Here is a 26996-nt window from a genome sequence, read left to right as displayed (position 1 = left end):
CGCTGTATAAATGAGAATGGTCCCAAATTTGTGTCAAAAGTGTCCGATACGTCCACCGCAATATCACAGTCCCAATAAAAATCGCAGATCGCCGCCATTACTAGTAAAAAAAAAAAAAAAATCATAATTCTGTTTTTTTTTTACAAAAATACGTCGAAAAATACGTATCGGCCTTAACTGAGAAAAAAAATTGTTTTTTAAAAAAAAATTGGGATATTTATTATAGCAACAAGTAAAAAATATAAATTTTGTTTTTAAAATTGTCGCTCTTTTTTTGTTTATAGCGCAAAAAATAAAAACCGCAGAGGTGATCAAATACCACCAAAATAAAGCTCTATTTGTGGTTCGGAGCCGAATAACGAATCCCATTGAAGTCTTTCGGATCCGAACTAGAAAAATAAAAAGTACCCATTTTGAGGGCTTAGATGCAAGTTGTTGAGTATACAAAGGGTATAGGGGTCTAGCCACTGCCCTGGGGGACATATATTAATGAAAAATGTTTGTAAAAAATATAGATTTTAAATGAGCAGTGATTTACTAATGCTTAAAGCGGGGGTTCACCCTAAAAAAAAAAATTCTAACATTGCATACTGTCGGTCTCATAGGTCGGCTTCATGCAATGTTAGAATTTTTTTTTAGGGTGAACCCCCGCTTTAAAGTGAAACAATAAAAATTAAAAATTCCTTCAAATATAGTGCCTGGGGGGTCCCCTTAGACTGCCCGTGTGGTGCATCTGTACTATGTTTAGAACCTGCTGCAGCAAAAATGACATTTAGACCCCATTCACACCTGAGCGACAAAACGCCCGACGCCGGACGCTTCTGTCGCTCGAGGGGAGAATTCCCATTGCTGTCTATGGAGATGGTTCACATCTCATAGACGCCGAACGCCTGTCGCCTGAAAAAAAGTCCCGGACCTTTTTTTTCAGGCGACATAGGCGTTTTCCCATTGACAGCAATGGGAAGACTTTCAGAGAAAAAAAAAAAAGTGAAAGTTTTGTACTCGTGGCAAAATACGCCGCTACACGCGATCGCGGCTGTCGCTCAGATGTGAATGCAGCCTTATAAAGGAAAAAAAAATTCCCTGCAAGCCTTCTTTGTTTTATAAACAATGGCTTGGGGAGCCAGTCTGAATGATGAGGCCACAATTTAGTGCACAAGATTAGAGATTTGTTTGTCTAAATCCCGGTGTCTGTTTCGCAGAGTTTGAATTGAAGGATTGGAAAAATTGGTCTTTAGATGTTGGGGACGCTTTCACACCATAACCCTATAGAGATAGTCTTAAATAAAGCAAGAATTGACCTGTCAAAAATTGTATTGATATGCCCTGGTCAAACAGTAGCAGAAAAATTGGTCTTTGGGTGTTGGTAGTGCCTTCACACCATAACCCTAGAGGTACTCATGATGAAAGCAAGAATTGGCCTTTCTGTAAAAAAATAAAAAAAATATGAACCTGTCAAACAGGTGTGGAAAAATTCATCCTTGGGTGTTAATTGTGCCCTTGAAACCTATACCAAAAAATGTCTTCCAGATAAAATCAACACCCACAAAGCTAAGAATCGTAGATCGTCTTACAGAGATTCCAGATCAACAAAAAACGTAATATGTGACATTGGTATCAGGGACTTGATAGCTGCTGCTAATCCAGGACGGATTCATTTTGATAAATGTCAGCCAGTCATAAGAGTCTGTTGACAGACACACACACTTGTATCTGTCACAAAACCTCTGGCAGCACTGAATGCCCGTTCAAAAAGCACACCAGATGCATGGCAGCCTAGCAGCTCAATTGCATACTGGGCAAGTTGTGGCCAGTGGTCTATTCTCATGACCCAGTAATCCAATGGATCGTCAACTGGAAAGTTCTCCATGTCTGTTTTCGCTGCTAGATAATCTCCCACCATATGATGCAGATGCTGCTGATGGAATGTGAAAGCTGACAGCCCTGGGCATCACTGAAGCGGCCCCCTTCTCCACCGCTCCTCTCTTCACCAACAAAATCCTCAAAACTAGCTTTTCTAAGAGACTGTAACCTGTGCGGTGCGCAGTAGATTGTGGGGCGTTCGGCGGGCCGAACAAATGATCAAACTCCCTGGTAATTCGGGTGTTCGCCAAACACTAATGTTTATCTCATTGTTCTTCCTTTGTTAAATGCTTTTTCTTCATGTCTTGTATACAATATAGAACTGTTTTATAATAAACATGTATCAGAGGGTGATATTGAAGGCTGTGTAACATTTACCGTATTTGCCGGCGTATAAGACGACCCCCTAATTTTCCAGCCAAAATGTTGGTTTTGGGATATACTCGACGTATAAGACTACCCCCTTCCTACTAGTCATGCCTCGCCTCACGGTGCCACCATTACATGCCAGAATGTGTCACTATATGCCAGACTGTGCCCCATTACATGCCAGACTGTGCCCCATTACATGCCAGACTATGCCCCATTACATGCCAGACTGTGCCCCATTACATGCCAGACTGTGCCCCATTACATGCCAGACTGTGCCCCAGTACATGCCAGACTGTGCCCCAGTACATGCCAGACTGTGCCCCATTACATACCAGACTGTGCCCTTACCTTATCCCAAGACATGCAGAATCGCGGCCGTACGGTTTTCAAAAGCCGCGCCTTCTACGTCTTCTGTTCCGTGATAGGCGGAAACACTCAGCTTCCCAGGAGGCACTATGTTCAGTGTTTGCCTATCACGGAGGCCCTCTCGTCCGAGGACGAGAGGGCCTCCGTGATAGGCGGACACTAAACACAGGACGAGAGGGCCTCCGTGATAGGCGGACACTAAACACAGTGCCTCCTGGGAAGCTGAGTGTTTCCGCCTATCACGGAACAGAAGACGTAGAAGGGGCGGCTTTTGAAAAATCGTACGGCCGCGATTCTGGGATAAGGTAAGGTTAGGTTACCGGCGTATAAGACGACCCCCGACTTTTAAGAAGATTTTAAGGGGTTAGAAAGTCGTCTTATACGCCGGAAAATACGGTATCAACTATGTTTTAAACAACATGTAAATTGGTGCAAAAATGTATCAGGACAATTAGATTAATATACAGGTGAAACTTGAAAAATTTGAATATCGAGCAAAAGTCCATTTATTTCACTAATGCAACTTAAAAGGTGAAACTCATATATGAGAGAGGCTCATTACATGCAAAGCAAGATAGTTCAAGCCGTGATTTGTCACAATTGTGATGATTATGGCTTACAGCTCATAAAAACCCCAAATCCACAATCTCAGAAAATTAGAAGATTACATGCAATCAATAAAACAAGGATTGTACATAGAACAATATCGGACCTCTGAAAAGTATAGCATGCATATGTACTCAGTACTTGGTTTGGGCCCCTTTTGCAGCAATGACTGCCTCAATGCGGCGTGGCATGGAAGCCATCAGCCTGTGGCACTGCTGAGGTGTTATGGAAGACCACGATGCTTCAATAACAGCCTTCAGCTCTTCTACATTGTTCGTTCTCACGTCTCTCATCTTTGTCTTGGTAATGCCCCATATATTCTCTATGGGGTTCAGGTCAGGAGAGTTTGCTGGCCAATCAAGCACAGTAATCCCACGGTCATTGAACCAGGTTTTGGTGCTTTTGGCAGTGTGGGCAGGTGCCAAGTCCTGCTGGAAAATGAAGTCAGCATCCTCATAGAGCTTGTCTGTGGAAGGAAGCATGAAGTGCTCCAAAATCTCCTGGTAGACGGCTGCGTTGACCCACAGTGGACCAACACCAGCAGATGACACGGCTCCCCAAATCAACACAGACTGTGGAAACTTCACTCTGGACTTCAAGCATCTTGCAGTGTGTGCCTCTCCATTCTTTCTTCATACTCTGGCTCCTTGGTATCCAAATGAGATGCAAAATTTGCTCTCATCAGAAAATAGGACGTTGGACCACTGAATACCAGACCAGGTGTGTTTTTCTTTAGCCCAGGTAAGACGCTTCTGACGTTGTTTGTTGGTCAGGAGTGTTCTTGACAAGAGTGTGGAGAAAGCCTCTTGAGGGGGGAGGGGGCAAGCAGGAGTGTCAGGACGCTCACTAACACATAGCTCCTTTCTCTATCTGCAAAGTAGAGAGTGTCCTGACACTCCTGCTCGCCCCCTCCCCCCTCAAGAGGCTTTCTCCACACCAGGGGTAAAACCTTGCATTACTGTGTGTAGTTACAGACAGAAGAACAGGAAGTGAGGATTTTTCAGAAGCAATAAGGACATCTAAAAGCAAAATGGAAGGATGAGGTAAGTGAAGGAGGACTGCGCTAAGGTAAAGGAAGCTATTTAGCGAAAAAAAATTACCTTTACAACCCCTTTAAACATTCATGCATTTCGATTTATATGAATGACACAGTTTTCTCTTGTTATCTGGTAGTTACGGTAGCTTAGTAATTAAGTCCATATGAAATAGCCAGCACTTCAGACAAAGGCTCCATTAATAATCCAGCTTTTATTAATCCATTTAATTAAAAGATTAAAGAGCAATAGCATACTATAATCTTTTAAAACAGATTAATAATAGCTAAGTATTTACATATTAATATATGTCTTGCGAATCCAATACTGTCTCTTTTGTTATTCCATCTACACACTTTGCAATAAAGTGTTGTCCTTAATTTTGGGTATTTTTGGCACATGCTCTGGGTCTACTGGCAGGTCTTTTTCCACCCAGACCCAAATCTTAGAGTGACATACTCTGTAAAATAAAGAGGTGCCGTCCTCCCTGACTTCTCTTCTGGCTACAATGTGATACATGCAAAGTTGAAAAGGTCATGGAGTGAGGGACCCCCTTTAGTTTGCCCCTCTTCATGCATATGGTAAGCTCTGTGCAGTTGAACAAGTTATGAACTACCCTTCTGCTATATATACACAAATTTGCTTTTCTTCTGATGGTATCGTTACATACTCAGGAATTTTTTAAAGACCTGTTTTTAACTATGTAGCAAAGTGGACTACAATTGCAAAGCATAGCGATTCCCCGTCATTGCTATGTACTGTATTGTGCCTCTAGTGCCCAGCGTCACTAACTGACATAATATCTGTGAGCCAAACCAAAGGGATTGTGGGATTAGCAGTTCCTCAGCTGACTATGCACTCAGACTACATATCCCAGGGATCTTTGCTACCATCAGAGAGAATGCTGGGAAGAGCTATAAAAGAGGCCAGAGACCCACCCCACGCTCTCTTTTTCCTGGGCCTGGTGTGTGATGGACCTCTCTGTTCAGAGAGGGTGAGGTCGCAGCCTACCACACGGTGTACGATATTCCAACCTGGCGGAGAAGGGCCCACTGCTTGCTGATGATCAGACATCTATCCAGCACCACCCTAATAGTCCAACAACCCGCAATTTGTGCTTTGCATAGAATTATCGTTGTGAGCGGATCTACTGCAAGGACCCCTCTTCAGGAACCGCTGTTTGGAAGGCATTGAAATGGCCTGGTCATTGATGAGAGGGAAATTGACCACCTTTGCAAACCTTTCATTGTTGCTTCACTGAGACACTGTGCACAGACAGCTTTTCCCTGGGGAAACACTTTACTGCATCTCTATTTGAACACTGTACATATACACCTGTCGCATCAACCTTTCCAAGAAATAACATTGCCTTGTTTCTGCACCTTATTGGATATAGTTAATGAGCTCCGACTGCCGGCGAAGACCATCAGGCATGCAACTGGGACATTACTGTCATTACTAATTCAAGGGCCCTCATACCATTCTTGTGTAATTGATTTCTCATTGTGATTAAAGATTGAATAGGCGGGCCTGGGTTTCCCCTTGCCAGTCTTGCCAGAATTAATGCTTAACTCTCACTCATCCTTTCAGGTCATGTTCAAGTGGTACTCCATTGTACATAAGTGAATATAATATACTGTTATTGCCAGATTGTCTTAACTTGTATTATTGTGGAGTAATTCTGCTACTGAACTAGGACTGTTATCTGAAGTTCAGTTGATCTATTACCTCCTTTATACAACAAGATCTTCCTTGAGTTATCCAATAAACGTTAATGGAATATAAACTCGAGTGGTTTGACTTATTACTTTAAGGTGGTGCAAAGATGTCTGAACCCAGAGTGTCAGGTGGGTTGGAATGTTTCCAGGGTCATGGTGGTGCAGATGAGCAGGTAAATCCAAGCAGTCCCCAAGGGGGTAGTGCTACAACTAAATATACTGTATGCAGATGCTTTTAGTTGTTATAATAAACCTTTCTTGGAATAAACATAAAGGCTGCAATTGCTGACCTTATTCAGTTCTAATTGTCTGGATTTTAAACTGACCCACTAGCATTATTACTTTGAGTCGCTGACATGGAAGAAAAATGCAAATCAAGAACATCTAGGTAAAGTCAGAAATCCTTATTTGCATAGTATTTCTAGTTCAGCAACTGAAAATATTGAAGTAAAAGAGTCAATGTGATCACTAGTCAACTAACCTTTGCAGATTGTAAGCTCTAACAAGCAGGGCCTTCTGATAACTGCACTGTCTGCCTTCATGTTGTAAAGCGCTGTGCAAACTGTTGGTGTAATAATATTAATACATTAAAGCTAAAACATGTTCATTTATAGGGTAATGGTCTTGCTGTTGTGGTTCTGCAGGGTCACCTGCATAGCAATTGTTTTCATATGTAGACCTCACAATAAAAGTATTGCTTGAAAATAAGCTTTCCTTGGCTCTCGCTTGTCTCTAACAGATCACTTGTGGTAGCCAAGAAGGGCTTACTCAAACTCTGTGCTAGAAAATAACTATTGGCCAGATTCACAAAAGGGATACGACAGCGTTTCTCCTGATACGCCGTTGTATCCCTGTTTCTATCTATGCGACTGATTCATAGAATCAGTTAGGCTGGGTTCACACTACGGTTTTCCCGTCCGTCAGCCGCATACGATTTCAGTATTGAAAACGTACGGGCCCGGACGGGAAAACGTAGAGATAGACAATGCATTGCAAATCGTATGCACTCGGATGCATCCGGGTGCGTACGATTTGCTGGCAAAACGTTTTTTAAACGTACGCAAAACCGTGTTCAACCACGGTTTTGCGGTCGTTTTTAAAACAGTATGGCAACCGCATACGTTTTCCTTTAACATTAATGTTAATGGAAAACGCACATATGTGCGGTGCCATACGTTCCCGTCCGTTTCAGCCGCATACGTTTTTTCATATAAATCGTATGCGGCTGACGGACGGGAAAACCGTAGTGTGAACCCAGCCTTACGCATAGATATCCCTAAGATCCGACAGGTGTAATAGTTTTACACTGTCGGATCTTAGGATGCAGTACCGCGGCCGCCGCTGGGGGGAGTTTGCGTCGTAAACCAGCGTCGGGTATGCAAATTAGGAGTTACGGCGATCCACAAAGCTTTTTCTCGTCGTTACGTCGCCGCGAGTGTTAGTTTGCCATCGCAAAGATAGGGCACCTTTTACAAAGTGGAAAATTACTCCACCATGTAAAAGTATACCCGTCTTTCCCGCGTCGCTTTTGAATTTTTTTCTTTTTCCCGGCGCAAGTCTTTTTTTCACGTCGCGATTCACAAAACGTTGGCGCGTCGTAATTTCGCGCAAAGCACTTAGGGAAATTTGCGTCGGGAGCATGCACAGTAAGTCCGGCGCGGGAGAGCGCCTAATTTAAATGGTACCCGCCCCATTTGAATTGGCCCGCCTTGCGCCAGACAGATTTACGATACACCGCCGCAAATTTCCAGGTAAGTGCTTTGTGGATCGGGCACTTAGACAGAAAATTTGCGGCGGTGTAACGTAAATCAGTTATGTTACGCTGCGCCCGGGCTACGTGAATCTGGCCCTTTGCTCTTGAGATCTGTTCAGCATATGATGTATGATGATGAGAGTAGGTACTCAAATGAGCGACCCTCTAAGGCCTCGTACACACGATCAGTCCATCCGATGCGAACGGTCCAAAGGACCGTTGTCATCGGTTAACCGATGAAGCTGACTGATGGTCTGATGTGCCTACACAACATAGGTTAAATAACCGATCGTGTCAGAACGCGGTGAAACACAACGACGCGCTGAAAAAAACAAGGTTCAATGCTTCCAAGCATGCGTCGACTTGATTCTGAGCATGCGCAGGTTTTTAACCAATGCTTTTGCATACTAACGATCGGTTTTGACCTATCGGTTAGGCGTCCATCGGTTCAATTTTAAAGCAAGTTCCTATTTTTTTGACCGAAGGTTAACTAACCGATGGGGCCCACACACGATCGGTTTGGACCGATGAAAATGGTCCATCAGACCATTCTCATCGGATGGACCGATCGTGTGTATGTGGCCTAAGAGTGTGATGCTCTGGTTACAGTGCATACACTAGACAAGCTCCTAACCACTGCATTCTGTAAGCTGTGATGTATGTATTTTCCTAACTGCTGCACTCTTACCATGAATTTATATACAGTACACCTGACCACTGCACTCTATACACTATATTGTACATTGTATTGTATATTGAAAAAAACTCAGCCATGCTTTTGAGCGCCTGTGGCGTAAGACAAAGTCCCAGAGAGATTTCAGCCAGTATAAATCCGCCCTTCAAAAATACAATTCCAGCCTCCTCACTGCCAAGCAGACCTACACCCCTTAACAACCTACACCCCATCTCCTTGCTCCCCTTTTTATCCAAACTCCTTGTCTACAACCGACTGAGCATCCACCTTGCCGATAAAAGCCTTCTTGATCCCCTTCAATCTGGATTTCGTCTTTGAAACTCAACATAAACTGCTCTCCTAAAACTAACAAATGATCTACTAACGGATAAAACTAAGGGACACTATTCTGTACTCATACTCCTGGACCTCTCTGCTGCCTTTGATACGGCTGACCACCCCCTCCTCCTCAAAAAACTCCACACCTTTGGTCTCCATGACTGCACTCTTCGCTGGTTCTGTACCTACTTATCGAACCGCACCTTTAGCGTTACTTACTTTTCTACTTTATCCTCTCCTCTTCCCTTCTCTGTTGGGGCCCCCCAAGGTTCTGGTCTTGGACCTCTCCTATTTTCAATCTATAACCCCTCCCTGGGTCAGCTGATAGCCTCCCATGGTTTCCAATACCATCGCTGCGCTGATGACACTCAAATCCTATCTCTCTACCCCTTAACTCACTCCTTCAGTCTCCTCACCTATCACTAATTTACTCTCAGATATATCAGTCTGGATGTCGCACTACTTCCTCAAACTTAATATATCCAAAACCGAACTTATAATTTTTCCTCCCCCACATGCCTCTTCCCCTGATCTCTCTGTCAAAATCAATAGCACAACTATCAGCCCATCCCCATATGCGAAGGTCCTAGTAGTAGTCCTGGACTCTGAACTCTCCTTTAAGCCCCACATCCAATCACAGTCCAAATCTTGCTGCCTCAACCTCCGCAACATCTCCAAAATACGCCCCTTTCTAACCAATGACACAACAAAGTTCTTAATTCACTCCCTGGTCATCTCTCGCCTCTATTACTGTAACTTCCGCCTTATTGGCTTACCTCTACATACTCTATCCCCCCTTTAATCCATCATGAATGCTGCTGCCAGACTCATCCGCCTTACCAACAGCCCTGTCTCTGCTACTCCTCTCTGTCAATCCCTCCACTGGCTTCTCTCACCCAACAAATTAAATTCAAAATACTAACAACTACCTACAAAGCCATTCACAACTCTGCCCCCAGCTATATCACTGACCTAGTCTCTAAATACCAACCTAATCGTTCTCTTTGTTCTTCTCAAGACATCCTGCTCTCTCATCACCTCCTCCCATGCTCATCTCCAGGACTTTTCCAAAACCTCTCCAAGCCTATGGAACTCCTTACCCCAATCTGTCCGTCTATCTCCTACTCTATTAGCTTTTAGATGATCCCTGAAAACCCTCCTCTTCAGAGAAGCCTATCCGACCCACACCTAACAACTGTATTTGAATTTTGTCCATCTGATCATCCCCCACAGCTACTACCCTTTGTTCCACTTGACCCTCCCTTCTAGATTGCAAGCTCTAACGAGCAGGGCCCTCTGATCCCTCCTGTATTGTATTGTAATTGTACTGTTTTCCCTGATGATGTAAAGCGTATAAATCCTGTATAATAACAATAATATTAATAATAATAATAATAATAATTGTACATTGCACAATCCTGACAACTGAAAATTGTAACCTCTGCTAAATGTCAGATACACCTAACTGCTAGACTTGCTAAACTGTCTTGCACATACAAAGCCACCCACAACTCTGTCCTGGAAAAAAATACCTCCTGCCTTCTTATTCCCTCCTTAATTCCTCCCATGCTTGCCTCCAAGAATTCTTCAGAGTCTCTTCCATCCTCTGGAACATTCCTAAACTTTCTGGCTATTTCTTATTCTGTCTATCTCTAGGTAATCCCTAAAAATGAATCTCTTTAGGGAAGCGTATGCCACTTCCAACTTCCTTTGAATCTACTCACCCCCCCCCCACCTACAGTTACCACCTTTTGTAACCCTTGCTCCTCCCTTAGATTATAAACTCTTACAGGGAGGGCCCTCCTAATCTTTTACCTTGCATCGTATTGTGTATCTTGAAACATAACCTCCTGCGCTCATGTGTGGTGCTTAGGGGTAAAATGGACTCTTGTCTTGAGCTTGATCGGTTGGGAGAGCAGGAGTCACTGGTCGGTGGAAGGAAATACCTAGTCAGGGTGCCAAGCCGTTCTATCACATTTGGTGGCAGCGGAGGGATGCTTCTTGCTGTCTGGGACATCCAAACCACCACCAGGATCCAAGGTCCAGATAGCAGAGGAGCCACCATGGAAGAGGCATTCGAAAGGAGGATTGTGAGAGATGCGGATACAGCACAGGGGACCAGTGTCAATGCAGGTCCTGCTGGCATGGTATGATTCTGTCTCCTGGGAACTCTGGAAGGAAGCGCTAGCCTGTGAGCAGAGCCACCATGGAAAAAATTCTCCCCTCCATCCAGAAAAGGTACCGATCGCAGTACAAAAGTCCCATATCTCCCCACAAAATTGGTTCAGATGGTGTCAAGCGTGTGTGGAGGAAACCAGGTGAGGTGTGTAAAGACAGGTGTGTCTTGCCTACAGTCAAGCATGGGGGTGGGAGCGCCATGGTCTAGGGCTGCATGAGTGCTGCCGCCACTGGGGAGCTACAATTCATTGAGGAAACCCTGAATGCCAATATGTACTGTGACATACTGAAGCAGAGCATGACCCCCTCCCTTTGGAGAATGGGCCACAGGGCAGTATTCCAACATAACGACCCCAACACACACCTCCAAGATGACCACTGCCTTGCTAAAGAAGCTGAGGGTAAAGGTGATGGACTGGCCAAGCATGTCTCCAGACCTAAACCCTATTGAGCATCTGTGGGGCATGTGGAAGGTGGAGGAGCGCAAGGTCTCTAACATCTACCAGCTCCATGATGTCATAATTGAAGAGGACTCCAGTGGCAACCTGTGAAGCTCTGGTGAACTACATGTCCAAGAGGGTTAAGGCAGTGCTGGAAAATAATGGTGGCCACACAAAATATTGAAACGTTGGGCCCAATTTGCACATTTTCACTTGGGGGGTGTACTCACTTTTATTGCCAGCAGTTTAGACATTAATATGTATGCATGTGTATGTGTGTGTATATATATAATACCATTTCAGATTCAGTTGCTACATCATCATAGTTTGAATGTGGAGTTGGACACTTATCCAATACTAGCGCTGTTATAACATTGGACTGTTGCAAGACTAGGACTGCTCTTTGTGTTATTGTATAATATATATATATATATATATATATATATATATATATTTTTTTTTTTTTTTTAATTCACAAATATAGTAATATGCATAAGCCATATGTTTTGGATATGATAGAAAAATAAATTAGTGATTAACTTTTTTTGTGTATTACAGTGGTGTTGTAGTCGTGTAGTAAACTACTGTGGATGAAATTTTCATCCAGAGTACAGTAGAAGTTTGATGTTACCTATTGTAGCAGATTCTAATCCTGGAGGACAGGGGGTCATCCAAACCCAATGAATCACCTGTTTTTTTCCCCTTAATCCACTGACACCGCCAAGCTACTGTATATCAATGCTTGAATAATAATAACTGATGAAGTGTGGTTTTCTTTTATAACAAATACATATTTCCTTTCCAGTTAGCTGAATTGGATGGAATACAAGGTAATAGGACTAACCAAACAATGTAAAGAATAAGAGCCCATGATATGTCTCAACTAATTATATTTTTAGATTTAGCCTCACCCCTTCCCTGACACTTGATGTCATATATTTTTTAGCATTTCCTAAATCTGAGCCTGCTGCTGAAAATAAAATGTAAAGTTAGACAATACCCCAAAAGACCCTAATAAAAAGGTTGACCTTAAACAGATACGTACATTGGGCCAGATTCACAAAAGAGATACAACGGCGTATCCCCTGATACGCCATCGTATCTCTGTGATCCGCCCGTCCTAACTATGCGGCTGATTCATAGAATCAGTTACGCATAGCTAGCCCTAAGATCCGACAGGTGTAATTGACTTACACTGTCGGATCTTAGGATGCAATTCTATGCCGGCCGCTAGGTGGCGAGGCCATTGCGGTCGGCGTAGAATATGCAAATGACTAGTTACGGCGATCCACGAACGTCCACGTTACCCGTCGCTCTAACTTTACGTCGTTTCCGTCGAGATACGCCGCGTAAAACTAGGGCTGAGCCCTAGGTGTTCTAAGCCATGTTAAGTATGGCCGTCGTTCCCGCGTCGAAATTTAAAAAATCACGTTGTTTGCGTAAGTAGTCCGAGAATGGCGCTGGACGCCATTTACGTTAAAGTCTAAACAAATGACGTCCGTGCGACGTAATTTAGCGCAATGCACGTCGGGTAATTTTCCCGACGGAGCATGCGCAGTACGTTCTGCGCGAGAACGCGCCTAATTTAAATGGTGCCCGCCCCATTTGAATTAGGCGGGCTTGCGCCGAGCGGATTTACGTTACACCGCCGCAAGTTTACAGGTAAGGGCTTTGTGAATCAGGCACTTACGGTGTAAACTTGCGGCGGTATAACGTAAATGGGATACGTTACGCTGCCGTGGAGCAACGTAAATGTATCTGAATCTGGCCCATAGCTACTTCAACATTTTCTATATAATAACATGTTTGTAACGTTATACATCCATATCTGATACTCATGTACACTTTAGCACACTAGGGACTAACCCAATGTCTTCACTAATTTTAGCAGAAGCTGAGAGGACCCCACAGTCCTAGTGGGGAAATACAATTAACATAAATATCAGCATTAAACTATCAGCAGTCCTAAATGTCCCAGTCCATATAAACGTCTTTTCCAAAAATATCTCAATCTTTCCAAGTCCAATGTAGACCAAAGACTCCAACACCGTCCCCCCTGGTTATGAATGCACTGAATTGAAGCACTACAAGGGATTCATTAACAGAGTGGATGGTATTGGAGTCTTTGGTCTACATTGGTAAACATCTTTGGCATGGAATACCTACTGCAACATAGGTATACTCATCCAACTTGGAAAGCTTGTATTATTTCTATATTGGTGTGCATCTATATATTTATGGTTAATGTTACAGTGTATATACTGGTTGCAGTAGTTCTTCTGCTCTCAATTACTGTATTTGCTGGAGTATAAGACTACCTTTTACACTTAAAAAAACTGGCCAAAAACATACAGTACCCTGCCCGGATTGGCTTTGAGAGTCAGAGAGGCGTGGGCTGATGATGTCACAGCCTCTGCCAATCCAAGCAGGCTTTGTGTTAATTAATAGAATACATCGCTCACTGTGATTGGCTCCAGCTCCAGCAAGAAGTAAGAAATATATGGCTCCAGAAGGAAGAAATATGAAGCCTAGGAGGGGGGGTCGTCTTATACGGTAAGTACAGCCAAAAAATCGTAAAAAAATGTAAAATTAGGGGGGTCGTCTTATACGCCCGGTCGCCTTATACACCGGCAAATACGGTACTTTGTTTAGATTACTAATTAATATCCCAGGATGCAAATCCCCTCTGTTCACTGTCCTGCTTGGAGGCACTGCCTACTTTATTATCAAACCCATTCTTCCACTCAGCGAAGGTTCTGGTTCTTCTACGTACCTACAGGCTTGGGGAGGGCCATTTCTCATAGCTACCCTCGCCAAAAGAGCACTACATGGACTTAAAAATTGCAAACTAAATTATATGTATATTTATATTAGAAAAAACTCTGAGCAGCACAAGAACACTAAGCATCTCGCTACATTGGCAGAATTTACACCATTTCATATTAAGTGTTGTATAGCACTGGCCCAGATTCAGCATAGCTTGCGCGATATTTGCGGGGGAGCAGGGCAACGATTTTGCCCTGCGCCCCTACAAATATTTTGCGCTGCCCTCGATTCACGGAGCAGTAGCTCCGTGAACTGCGAGGGCGCGCCGGCAAATTTGCCCGGCGTAAGCGTGCGCAAGTTAAATGATCCCGCCGGGGGCGGGAATCATTTAAATTAGGCGTGTTCCCGCGCCGAGCGTACAGCGCATGCTCCGTCGGGAAACTTTCCCGACGTGCATTGCGGCAAATGACGTCGCAAGGACGTCATTTGCTTCAAAGTGAACGTGAATGGCGTCCAGCGCCATTCACGAATCACTTACGCAAACGCAGTGAAATTCAAATTTCACGGCGCGGGAAGGCCGGCTATACTTTAGCATTATAAATAAATGGTGATTCTGCGCAACATATCACACTAATGGAATAGTGATATCACATAAGCAAGATAAATGTAAGAGCTGACAAATAATCAGCATATAGTATTAAATGCAAGGAGAATAGTGAGTCCAAATATAATTATATATATACTCAAATAGTGAATAGTGAGTCCAAAATATATAATACTCATAAGGCGAATGTGCAAAAATATATAAAGAATATTGTGCAAAAAAAAACCGGAATGGAAGTTCAATCCCAATAGTAAACACAAATCAGCTGTCAGGGCAGATATTCTGAATGCACTGGATGAAGGTGAGCACCAGCTCTATGGTGTGAGTGCACGGCCGTGCGATAGAAGATAAACCAGATCCCTGGCTGAGCTCCCGGGACTCTTACCTCTCAGCCCTCCTAAATGGGCATTGATGTACAGGTCACTCGCAGCCTTCTATGGGTGGTCCCTGATGTTTCCTCTCTTGATCTGATGGATCCTTCCTTAATTGGGACAGATGCTCCTCAAAACCAGATGGATGATGTGGGTTATAAGAGAGAGAGAGAGGGGACTCCCATAGTGAGGTAACGTTTGGTGCAGGTAAAATATGTTTATTGAGGAAAAACCTGCACTTACATTAAAAGAAAAATAAAAGTGCAACGAGGAAACAAACAAGACGAAGACACGTGGTGTCGTAACGCGTAGGAATTGGAGGACGTACACCCGGAGTGACGTAAGCTGGCGATTCAAACGCCGCTTGTTTGTTTCCTCATTGCACTTTTATTTTTCTTTTAATGTAAGTGCAGGTTTTTCCTCAATAAACATATTTTACCTGCACCAAACGTTACCTCACTATGGGAGTCCCCTCTCTCTCTCTCTTATAACCCACATCATCCATCTGGTTTTGAGGAGCATCTGTCCCAATTAAGGAAGGATCCATCAGATCAAGAGAGGAAACATCAGGGACCACCCATAGAAGGCTGCGAGTGACCTGTACATCAATGCCCATTTAGGAGGGCTGAGAGGTAAGAGTCCCGGGAGCTCAGCCAGGGATCTGGTTTATCTTCTATCGCACGGCCGTGCACTCACACCATAGAGCTGGTGCTCACCTTCATCCAGTGCATTCAGAATATCTGCCCTGACAGCTGATTTGTGTTTACTATTGGGATTGAACTTCCATTCCGGTTTTTTTTGCACAATATTCTTTATATATTTTTGCACATTCGCCTTATGAGTATTATATATTTTGGACTCACTATTCACTATTTGAGTATATATATAATTATATTTGGACTCACTATTCTCCTTGCATTTAATACTATATGCTGATTATTTGTCAGCTCTTACATTTATCTTGCTTATGTGATATCACTATTCCATTAGTGTGATATGTTGCGCAGAATCACCATTTATTTATATTCCTGTTTTATGTCATGTAAACATAATTAGGTTTTGCTGCACTATATATTTTTGGTGGATTCACTCATTTAGGATCCATTTTAGCGCAAAAGCACTTGTCACTTTATACTTTAGCATTGGCTGCCCCTACTATTAGAAGGGGCAACCTTGCGCTAAAGTTGCCATACGGAAACTCTGTACTTGGCTTGCGCGGGGCCCGCGCAAGCTTGTGAATCAGTGGTAGTATGCAATTTGCATACTACACGCTGATACACAATGGGAGCGCCCCCTAGCAGCCCCCGCAAGAATGCAGCCTAAAATCTGCGAGGCATAAGAGCCTTATGCCGCGCAGATTTTAGGCTGCAGCCGGTGTAACGAGGTTTCTGAATCAGGAGCACTCGTTACACCGGAGCAAGTAAGCAATTGCGCCGTGTAACTTATGGTTACACGGGCGCAATTGCTTCTTGAATCTGGGCCACTGAGTTTTGTATACATTTCATAGATCTGCAAGCATTGACTTGAAGGAAGAGGCAATGAAGGAAGGAAGAGACAATGACCCATTGCGTGAAATTTCTGCAACATTTTACATTCTACCATATTATATACACATTAAAAACATCAACAAATAAAGCTCTGTACACACACAGTAATACATTGTATAGTCTGCATTTACACAAACTAGTTACAAGCTTTCAAAAGATTTTGCATTTCATTCAATGCTTTTGTTTAATCATTTTCATTTTAACTGATCAGCCATAAAATGTGTCTATATAGTATGGGATTCAGGTCTACTTTATTAAATACAATCACAATTATTATTATGTACACTCATCATAGAGGGGATGCAGTGTGTTCTATTACCTAACATATTTGGAAGCACCTTTTCACTGCAACCATTACCCGAAAGAATGAAGCACCTATTGCATACATAGGTGCAATAGGTGGCATATTTTCAATTACCTTGAAAGTTGTATAACAGGCTGAGGTAACATTTTACATCCACAATGCATTTTTTTTATTGTTTTAATCTAGCAACAAAGTCTACTTTGTATGTGGCTGTTTTCCTATAATTATCTTTAAAGTGAAATTGTTGCAAAATTAAAAATGGCAAAAAAGGGTTCACTGTAAAGAAGACATATTGAACTTACTTATCCTGCCACCTGCACTGCTAATCTTTTTCTGGAGGGGTATTGGGCCCCAGGGAATCCGATGTATTTCACACACTTCAGGGAGTACCAGACTTCTGGTCACCTGACACTTTCTGTAGTTTCTTCTGCTAAGCTCCATTATCGTTACTTTGTCTTAAAGTCAAATAGTGGCAAGCTAAAGGAACTACAGTGCTAGGCGGGGGACCAAAAATATGACACTCCCCAATTGGATGAGAAATTGTGATTGGATGAAAATCATTTTGCAGACACTGTGGCTTTTGAAGAGGGCAAAGACATTACCTCTCCTTTAAGGGGCAACATCTGTCTGTCATATTTAATTTTATGACAGGGCCGCTTTAACAAAAATCTTTTTTTTTTTTTTTCCAGGCGGATCACCACCCCACATCTTATATGCAGATTGATGCAGACAGGCAATGAAAAGCAAACTAGATTTTCACAACAGTCTGTGACTTTTCTATATCAGCTTTTAAAAGTTAAACAATAGAGGGATGATAAATATGTGCTACAAAGCATGTAAAAGACTCAGATGACATCTGTACAGTTTGAAAAACTGAAAATGCTGAATACCAAAAACTGTCATGTTATTGAAATTACCTAGCAATAGCCGTCAAATAAAGAAATACAAAGATTCAAAAGATAATAACAAGGTATCCTTGATGTTTCTGACACAGTCAGCAGAATAAATTAAGACAATTTTATAGAAAAATTGCAACAAATGCCTAAAATGAAATGTATGGTAAGGTATATGCTATGGATATTTGATTTGGAGAAAGTTCAATAAACAAAGCTAAGAAATACAGTAAGGACATCTCATACAAAAAACATAGCTGAAAATATAAAATTATTTCTTTATATACTAGAAGAGTAAAGAATAAAAAATAGTCCTCATCTCAAACCTTGGACAAGGTAAAGTGGAATCCATATCCCAATTATGGAAAATGTGAAGAATTATCATGCTAGGGGCAAAGACTGGAAACAGTTCCGTTATGAAACTCTTGACCACTCAGATGTTATTTTGATGAATCGTGAGATAATGAATTGTCATTCTGGTCTGCCACGGACAGGGATTTTACAGTTTACTCAAGTGCTACAAGTTAATGAAGAAATAAGGGAAATCATGAAAAATAAAAAAAAGGTAAGGAATAGAGCCTATTGGCATGGACAAAGAAGGCCTAAAAGTATACAAGGTGCATGAATATATCCTTCCCTTTCTTTGCCAGAATTTGTTTGCCTCTCGATATGGTTCAATATATAGAGATTAGTATATCGAAAATAATTCAGTTGACCACTCTAGCAAGGAAAGGACAGACTTCTCTGACGATGATCCAGTGAGACAGTTCTTAGGGTCTAAAAGAAAAGAATTTGGGACTTTGAGTGAGACACAAAAAAATTGTTGTTAGGGTCTGTGGAATGGGACAGCTTATCAACCAGGTCCTTTCATGTTCTTTGGCTGGTACTCTTGTACTGACATCATGCTGTAGCAATCCGATGGGTTGCATCTTCCATCTTTTCCTGTGTTACCTTTTGGTCCAGCTGGTCCTGGTATACCTGGGATGCCTTGTTGTCCTGTTGAACCTGGTGGTCCTAATTTACCATATCCAGGTGGTCCTTGTGGTCCTGAGGCAAGAATAAGCATAATTCAGAAACTCAAATTAATTTTCCACTTGCCTCTTTTAGGCAAAACATTAAATACAATGAAAATATTACCTGGTGATCCAGGTGGGCCCACATCACCCATGGTACCAATTCCATTGTTTCCCCTTTCTCCCTTTGTTCCGGGTTCACCTGAAAGTAAAACAATAAATCATGAATAAAACAACAATAAAGCCATTCAGCGTTTCCAAAATATTGACTAAGAACCATATACAAGGTTCACACAAAACCAACATTTTAGATATAAATAAAATGGCTGCTGAAAATATATTTCACAATGGCTTCTACCCCTTCCATGGTCTGCTTAATTTCATAGTAATTCAAAGCCATTAAAAACTCAAATTATAGCCAGGCAAGGGAATGTGACCTTGAGGGAAGGATTGGTGATACAAAATAATTATAGAACAATCACTCCACTTAGGTCTCCAAGACATTTAAAAAAGATGGCAGATGATTTAGCCAAAAATGGCCAAACAAAACTAAAATATCAGTTTTGGCTGGTCTTGGCTTAGCTTTAATCTGAAAAACTGGTCTTTGATCTTCTCAATGTGAAATATACATTGATTTTACCTCTCAAACCAGGTAATCCTGGTCTTCCTTCTCGTCCGATCTGCCCAGGAGAACCTGGGGCACCCGGAGATCCTGGGCGTCCTGGAGTTCCATCCTTACCAGGTGGACCTGGCCTTCCAGGTGAGGCAACCATCTCTACTGGCGTCTGCATGCGTGCATAATATGCCATTCTCTCTGCAAAATTTAGAAAGGAAATGCAATTTAGCTTAACAAGAATGCTCTACATTGTCTTTAATTATCTGTATAATATTTTTAGGTATCAATAGATTATTACAGTTAGATAATCTCTCAGCCCTGCAATCATACCATCAAAGATCTTGATAACTTCTTGTCGAATCATCCTCCTAATTTCATCATAATTGATGGGATCCGCCTAGTATTTAGAGAACAAGAGTTATTAGTCTAATACTAAAGAGAATTTATAAAATGATATAAGTAATTGCCTGTCATTTTATAAGGCCAAAGGTGAGGTGCAGGTGGTGGGTTTGGCCAAGCATTGACATCCTTGTTGGAGTTGCTAATTTGTATATTAGAGCAACTCAGGTATAAGGGCTTTAGAAGCTGTTGGTATGAGGAGGCAGTAGGTTAGTTTACGGTGCCAATACCTGACGCAGTCGTTTTCAGCATAATTTGTATATTAGAGCAACTCAGGTGTAAGGGCTCTAGAAGCTGTTGGTATGAGGAGGCAGTAGGTTAGTTTACGGTGCCAATACTTGACACAGTCGTTTTCAGCATGGGGCTTGCAGCACAGGGTGTGAATTATAAGTGTGTAGCTATACCACCCCAGTAAAAACTATGTATAATACTTAAGTTGACCCTAGCAATGAACCCATAATTAAGATATGCACCATTACTTGATACCTATACATGAAATTACCTCTTAACACATAACCCCATCACAAATTTACATTTCACTCCTAAACTTAGCCTAAAATTTCAACTCTTAACCCAATCCTCTTCTTAACCATTGACCTAACATTAAATTAACACCTTTAATCTTAACACTTAATTTTCTCAAAGACTTAAACGTATCAGCCAATTCTATACTTTAACCCTTAACTTTAATATTTAACTGAATGCTCCCTGTAAACATAAAAAACAACCTTAACTCCTAAAGTACACTAAAACCTCAACTGGCATAATAAAAGTCTATACATAGCCTACACCACAATCTAACAACACCAATATCCCACCATTTATAATAAATTATTCATCTGGAGGTGGTAGCTATACCAATATAAAGGTAATTTCTTATAATGACAATAACTACAGTATAGTAATTGTTGACCCCCTAGTGAAAATGCTTATAACTTGTCTTGGGCTTTAATTCGGCTTGAACTACAAACCCAGAACAAGTAAAGTATGTTGTCAGGACTTTGATCACCTGCTGGTGGCACTGTGTTTCCCAGAGCTAAAGAGCCTGGTTCCGGTGGCAACCAGCAGGTGTCTCGCAACAGCCAGTAGATCTCAGTGATTAAAACAGTTTTAAAGGTTTTTTATACTTACCACCTCTGTGCAAGGGTTCTGCACAGAGCAGCCCCATTCTTCCTCATTCCTCCTCTTCTGCTGTCCCCCAGTGGCGCTTCTGGCTCCTCCTCTTCTCGAGTGCCCCCACAGAGACCCGCTTTCCATGGGGGCACTCATTTGGGCATGCTACTGAGTCCTGCTACTGCGTCCATTGACACAGACAGCAGGACTCTGCCCCGCCCCCCCGCCAATGGCTCCTGCTACTATAAATCTATCCAATGAGGACCCGAGACAGGGTTTGGAGCTGCTGTGCTTGTTCTTGTCACTGGAAATATCAGGTTCAGGTTAGTAAAAGGGGGGTTCTGGGGGGCAGGTTTTTCACCTTAACGCATAGAATACACCGCTCCTCCACCGCTCCAAAGATGCTGCTTGCAGGAGTTTTTTTTAATGTCCTGCCAGTGCATCACTCCAGTGTGAAAGTCCTCGAGCTTTCACACTGAGACTGCAGGGGAGCCGATTTTCAGGCGCTTTACAGCGAGGGCTTTCACACTAGGGCATTGCGCTGGCAGGACGTTAAAAAAAACTCCTGCAAACAGCATCTTTGGAGCGGTAGAGGAGCCGTGTATTCTATGCATTAAGGTGAAAACCCTTCTGTAGTGTAGCTGCGACAAAGTTTGTTAGAATCCTTGCAATGTACATAGATCACCCAGATGGGAATGTTTTTTTCTCAACAAAAGTGGAGTTTCTCTTTAAGATTGCCATTGTATTTAATGCAAACCTACATTTTGCCCTGTGTATCAAGCCTCTTGGTTTGCCAAATTTGGACAAAGCATAGGTTTTGCTCTTAATAAATCTGTCACTTTAAATGTAGTATGGAATTCTGATACTTTAAATGTATAATCTTATCTATGCCAATTGGGAATGTAAACCAATTCAGTACATTTCTTAAAATGCTCAGGCATCTCTAGTCATATACACGTACTGTATGTTTTCACACAGCAACAAAGTGAAGATAATTTCACCACTGAGAATACATTTTTAATGAGCAATTCGAATCAACTAGATAAGCTTACTAGATACAAACTTTGTATCTTCTTTGAATAATTCATAGCTTTAATTATCAAAGCCTTTTGTGTGTTTCGTAGGATATACACTCCAATTTTTAGGATAGACAGATAGATAGGCAGATAGATGTTTTTGTGTATTTGTCTTTCCTAAGTACTGTAACCTGTAGGAAATGGTATCCTATATCAGATAATTTTCTTCTTCTGTCTTACCATTGTTCCAGGAGTTCCGGGATTTCCTGGTGTACCTGGTGGACCAGGAGGGCCACTAGATCCTCTTTCCCCAGAAGGTCCTCTAGGCCCAACAATTCCAACAGCATCACTTTTTCCATAGCCGTTTCCTGATGGCCCTGGTCTTCCTCTCTCACCTGGGGGTCCTGAAGATCCAGGAGCACCAGTATCACCCTAGAGTAGGAGTGTATAAAATACAAAATAGTTTAATTTCTAATAACATTTTTAATGACAAGATGCCAAATGATATGACTTCTTACCTTTTCCCCAGGTATTCCAGGTATGCCAGGCTTTCCTTGAGCGCCCTGATATGATATGATGCACATAAAACAATGTTTTATTGTTAATTTTCTGTATTTATATACAGATATATATTGATACAAGTCTATATCAATTATCCACTTTCCCTACTTCAAAACTATATGAATACATCATCACATCAAACTTGTTTTAACCACTTAAGGACTGCCTAACGCCGATATACGTTGGCAGAATGGCACCGCTGGGCACAATTACATACCTGTACGTGATTGTATAAAGCCCAGCGGCGGGTCGCGGGCGCGCGCGCGCGACTCGGTCCGAAGCGCCGTGACCACGGCCGCGGGACTTGCGGACCCGATCGCCTCTGGAGTCCCGCGATCGGTCCCCGGAGCTGAAGAACGGGGAGAGCTGTGTGTAAACACAGCTTCCCCGTTCTTCACTGTGGCGGCGTCATCGATCGTGTGATCCCTTTTATAGGGGGACACAATCGATGACGTCACACCTACAGCCACACCCCCCTACAGTTGTAAACACACTTCAGGTCACACATAACCCCATCAGCGCCCCCTGTGGTTAACTCCCAAACTGCAATTGCTATTTTCACAATAAACAATGCATTTTAAATGCATTTTTTGCTGTGAAAATGACAATGGTCCCAAACAGGTGTCAAAATTGTTCGAAGTGTCTGCCATAATGTCGCAATCACGAAAAAAATCGCTGATCGTCGCCATTAGTAGTAAAAAATAAATAAATAATAAAAATGCAATAAAACTATCCCCTATTTTGTAAACGCTAGAAATTTTGCGCAAACCAACCGATAAACGCTTATTGCGATTTTTTTACCAAAAATAGGTAGAAGAATACGTATCGGCCTAAACTGAGGAAAACATTTTTTTTATATGTTTTTGGGGGATATTTATTATAGCAAAAAGTAAAAAATATTGATTTTTTTTCAAAATTGTCGCTCTATTTTTGTTTATAGCGCAAAAAATAAAAACCGCAGAGGTGATCAAATACCACCAAAAGAAAGCTCTATTTGTGGGAAAAAAAGGATGTCAATTTTGTTTGGGAGCCACGTCGCACGACCGCGCAATTGTCAGTTAAAGCGACGCAGTGCCGAATCGCAAAAAGGGGCCTGGTCTTTTACCTGCATTTTGGTCCGGGTCTTAAGTGGTTAAAATATACAAATAGCTAAGGCAAGGGGACAGGCCAGACTTCCAGATCACGTGACCACTGTGATTGTCTGTCACAGTGGTCACATGATTAGCAGCCTGCGCTGTCAGCTCCCAATCATAGCTTAAGACCAGGAAATGTCAGTGATAGCTCAGTCACTATGCTGGAAGCAGGCATTAAGTACACGCTCAGCATTGAAACCTCAGTTGCCATGGAAACATATGTTCAGTGTGTGGCACCGGAGGGGAGAGGCGACAAATCAGCGGAACTTCCAATTTTGGGTGGAACTCTGCTTTAACCTGAATTGCAAGTTGTTTCCAGGATCATGTTGTGGCTGTGCATGGCTTCCTTTGCATGGCCCAGTCATGCATTCACTGGGGGTCTGTGAATGTAAAGACTACAAGTCCCATCTACCACTATTTTGTGATTTATCATACAGGTGACACTCGAAAAATTAGAACATTGTGCAAAAGTTCATTTATTTCACTAATGCAACTAATATATGAGAGAGACTCATTACATGCAAAGCAAGATTGTTCAAGCCGTGATTTGTCATAATTGTGATGATTATGGCTTACAGCTCATGAAAAACCCAAATCCACAATCTCAGAAAATTACATTCAATCAATAAAAGAAGGATTGTACATAGAACAATATCGGACCTCTGAAAAGTATAAGCATGCATATGTACTTGATTTGAGCCCTTTTTGCAGCAATTACTGCCTCAATGCAGCGTGGCATGGAAGCGATCAGCCTGTGGCACTGCTGAGGTGTTATGGAAGACCAGGATGCTTCAATAGCAGCCTTCAGCTCTTCTGCATTGTTCGGTCTCATGTCTCTCATCTTTCTCTTGGCAATGCCCCATATATTCTCTATGGGGTTCAGGTCAGGCAAGTTTGCTGGCCAATCAAGCACAGTAATCCCACGGTCATTGAACCAGGTTTTGGTGCTTTTGGCAGTGTGGGCAGGTGCCAAGTCCTGCTGGAAAATGAAGTCAGCATCCCCATAGAGCTTGTCTGCGTAAGGAAGCATGAAGTGCTCCAGAATCTCCTGGTGTCTCCTGGTAGACGGCTACATTGACCATGGACTTAATGAAGCACAGTGGACCAACACCAACAGATGACATGGCTCCCCAAATCAACACAAACTGTGGAAACTTCACACTGGACTTCAAGCATCTTGCAGTGTGGCCTCTCCATTCGTCCTCTATACTCTAGGCCCTCGGTTTCCAAATGAGCAAATGGTCAGCAGTCTTTCCCATGATTGTGATTCCTACTGAATCAGACTGAGAGACCATTTAAAGGCTCAGGAACCCTTTGCATGTGTTATGGATTAATTAGCTGATTAGACTGGGACACTTTGAGCCTAGAATATTTCACCTTTTCACAATATTCTAATTTTCTGAGATTGTGGATTTGGGGTTTTCATGAGCTGTAAGCCATAATCATCACACTTATGACAAATGACAGCTTGAACTACCTTGATTTGCATGTAATGAGTCTATCTCATATATTAGTTTCACCTTTTATGTTGCGTTAGTGAAATAAATTAACTTTTGCACAATATTCAAATTTTTCGAGTATCACCTGTAACTAACAAAAGGTACCTACCTCTGTATGGACCTAGGGCAACTTTCTCTAGGAGTCTGTGCATTGCACCCACAATGCACTGATTGTGGTCGCAATGCTCTGCAGGCTTCAATGCAAACATTAAATAAATTCACATTTTTAGAATTTTATTAAATCCTTGACCTCCGGAAGATTTATCCCCCCCCTTCATGACAAGGCCATTGTTTTGCAATACGGCACTGCGTTACTTTAGCTGACAATTTTGTGGTCATGCAACACTGTACCCAAATAAATTCAGCCATCTGTTTTATAGTAATAAAAGTAAAAGTAAAGTAATTTGAATTGAAAGAAGACAGTATATGGACTAGTATTCAACCATCTGTTACAGTAATTACAGTAATGAAATGAGAAATTCACAGGAGCTCAGTTAGTTCTGCACTCCTGTGACCTGTTTTCAGCCGACAGCAAGTCCAGGACGGTTAATCCAGGACACATATTAATTACGCAGGTTCTTTGGCTGATTTAGGGCTATTTCACACATCCGTTCGTCCGTTTTTTGGACGTCCGTTAACGGACCGCAATGCTTTCCTATGGGTTAGCGTCCGTTAGCGGATGAGTATCCGCTAACGTCCATTAACATCCGTCTCCGTTAAGCTCCGTTTTTTGGAACGGAAGAAAACCCTATTTTTCTTCCGTCAAAAAAACGGAACGGACGAAAAATGAACGTTAGCGGACGATCCGTTTACCATCCGATCCGCTAACTTCCATTTTTCATCAAAATATGTAAAAAGCCCCAAAAAAAAAAAAAACGGATGGAAAAACGGACGAAAAACGGATCGGAAACAGATGTAAACGGACGGAAAACGGACAAAAAACGGATGAAAAAACGGATCAACTGATGAAAAAAAAAATGATCTAAAAAACTGAGCGGACGTGTGAAAGAGCCCTAAGGTGGTAATTGAACTCACTTGGTGCCTTATCTGCATTAAATCAGCCTCATAACCTGTGTAATTCATATGTGTCCTGGATTAAAGGGATGATGTGGCAACCCTACTTTACAGTATATCACTAAGGCCCCTTTCACACTGGGGCGGTTTGCAGGCACTATTGCACTAAAAATAGCACCTGCAAACCGACCTGAAACAGTGGCTGCTGTTTCTCCAGTGTGAAAGCCCGAGGGCTTTCACACTGGAGTGGTGCGCTAGCAGGACCGCTCCAAAAGTCCTGCTAGCCACATCTTTACCGCTCCTCCACTGCTCCTTTCCATTGAAAGCAAAGGAAAACAGCGGCTATACCGCCCACAATGTGCCTCTGCAGAGGAGTATTGCGGGCAGTATTAACCCTTTTTTGGCCACTAGCGGGGGTAAAAGCCGCACCGCTAGTGCCCGAATACCGCCGCAATTCCGACGGTAAAGCACCGCTAAAAATAGCGGCGCTTTAACGCCACCGCTTTAACGCCACCGCACCTCCCACCCCAGTGTGAAAGGGGCCTAACTTGACTGATGGACAGGTGTTTTATAATTATACCTATTCATGGCTCTTTGTAACACCTGAACTAATTTACATGTTCTGAAAAAAAAACAAATGACGCGATCCAATCCTTTGTGACACAGTGAAGATTAAAACACCAGACAAGGATTGCAGACACTAGAAATGTAATCCTTTCTCCAAGCATGCTTACAGTGGCTGATTCTTTATCATTGTAAACCTCCCAATGCAAGGAATAGCAGAGAGAAGCTCAACATTTTTGTA

The 26996-nt window shown here is 42.4% G+C and overlaps 1 protein-coding gene across 7 annotated transcripts in view; it reads right to left on the bottom strand.

The window, feature by feature from the left end:
* Positions 1–16653: 16653 nt before the first annotated feature.
* Positions 16654–26996, bottom strand: part of COL16A1 (collagen type XVI alpha 1 chain) — a 249859-nt gene continuing 239516 nt past the window's right edge. For all 7 annotated transcript variants that reach the window (XM_040337082.1, XM_040337081.1, XM_040337083.1 and 4 more), the window contains 6 exons: positions 22503–22547; positions 22225–22416; positions 19787–19853; positions 19481–19654; positions 18965–19042; positions 16654–18874 (listed from right to left, as the gene is read on the bottom strand). In XM_040337082.1, the coding sequence (XP_040193016.1) occupies positions 18681–18874; positions 18965–19042; positions 19481–19654; positions 19787–19853; positions 22225–22416; positions 22503–22547 (750 nt within the window). In that variant the 3' untranslated portion in view covers positions 16654–18680. The remainder of the gene's footprint in view (positions 18875–18964; positions 19043–19480; positions 19655–19786; positions 19854–22224; positions 22417–22502; positions 22548–26996) is intronic.

This window comes from Rana temporaria, chromosome 2 (assembly GCF_905171775.1).
Source record: "Rana temporaria chromosome 2, aRanTem1.1, whole genome shotgun sequence".
NCBI lineage: Eukaryota > Metazoa > Chordata > Amphibia > Anura > Ranidae > Rana > Rana temporaria.
The sequence above is the reverse complement of the archived record's forward strand: the minus strand, read 5'-3'. Positions and strand labels throughout refer to the sequence as shown.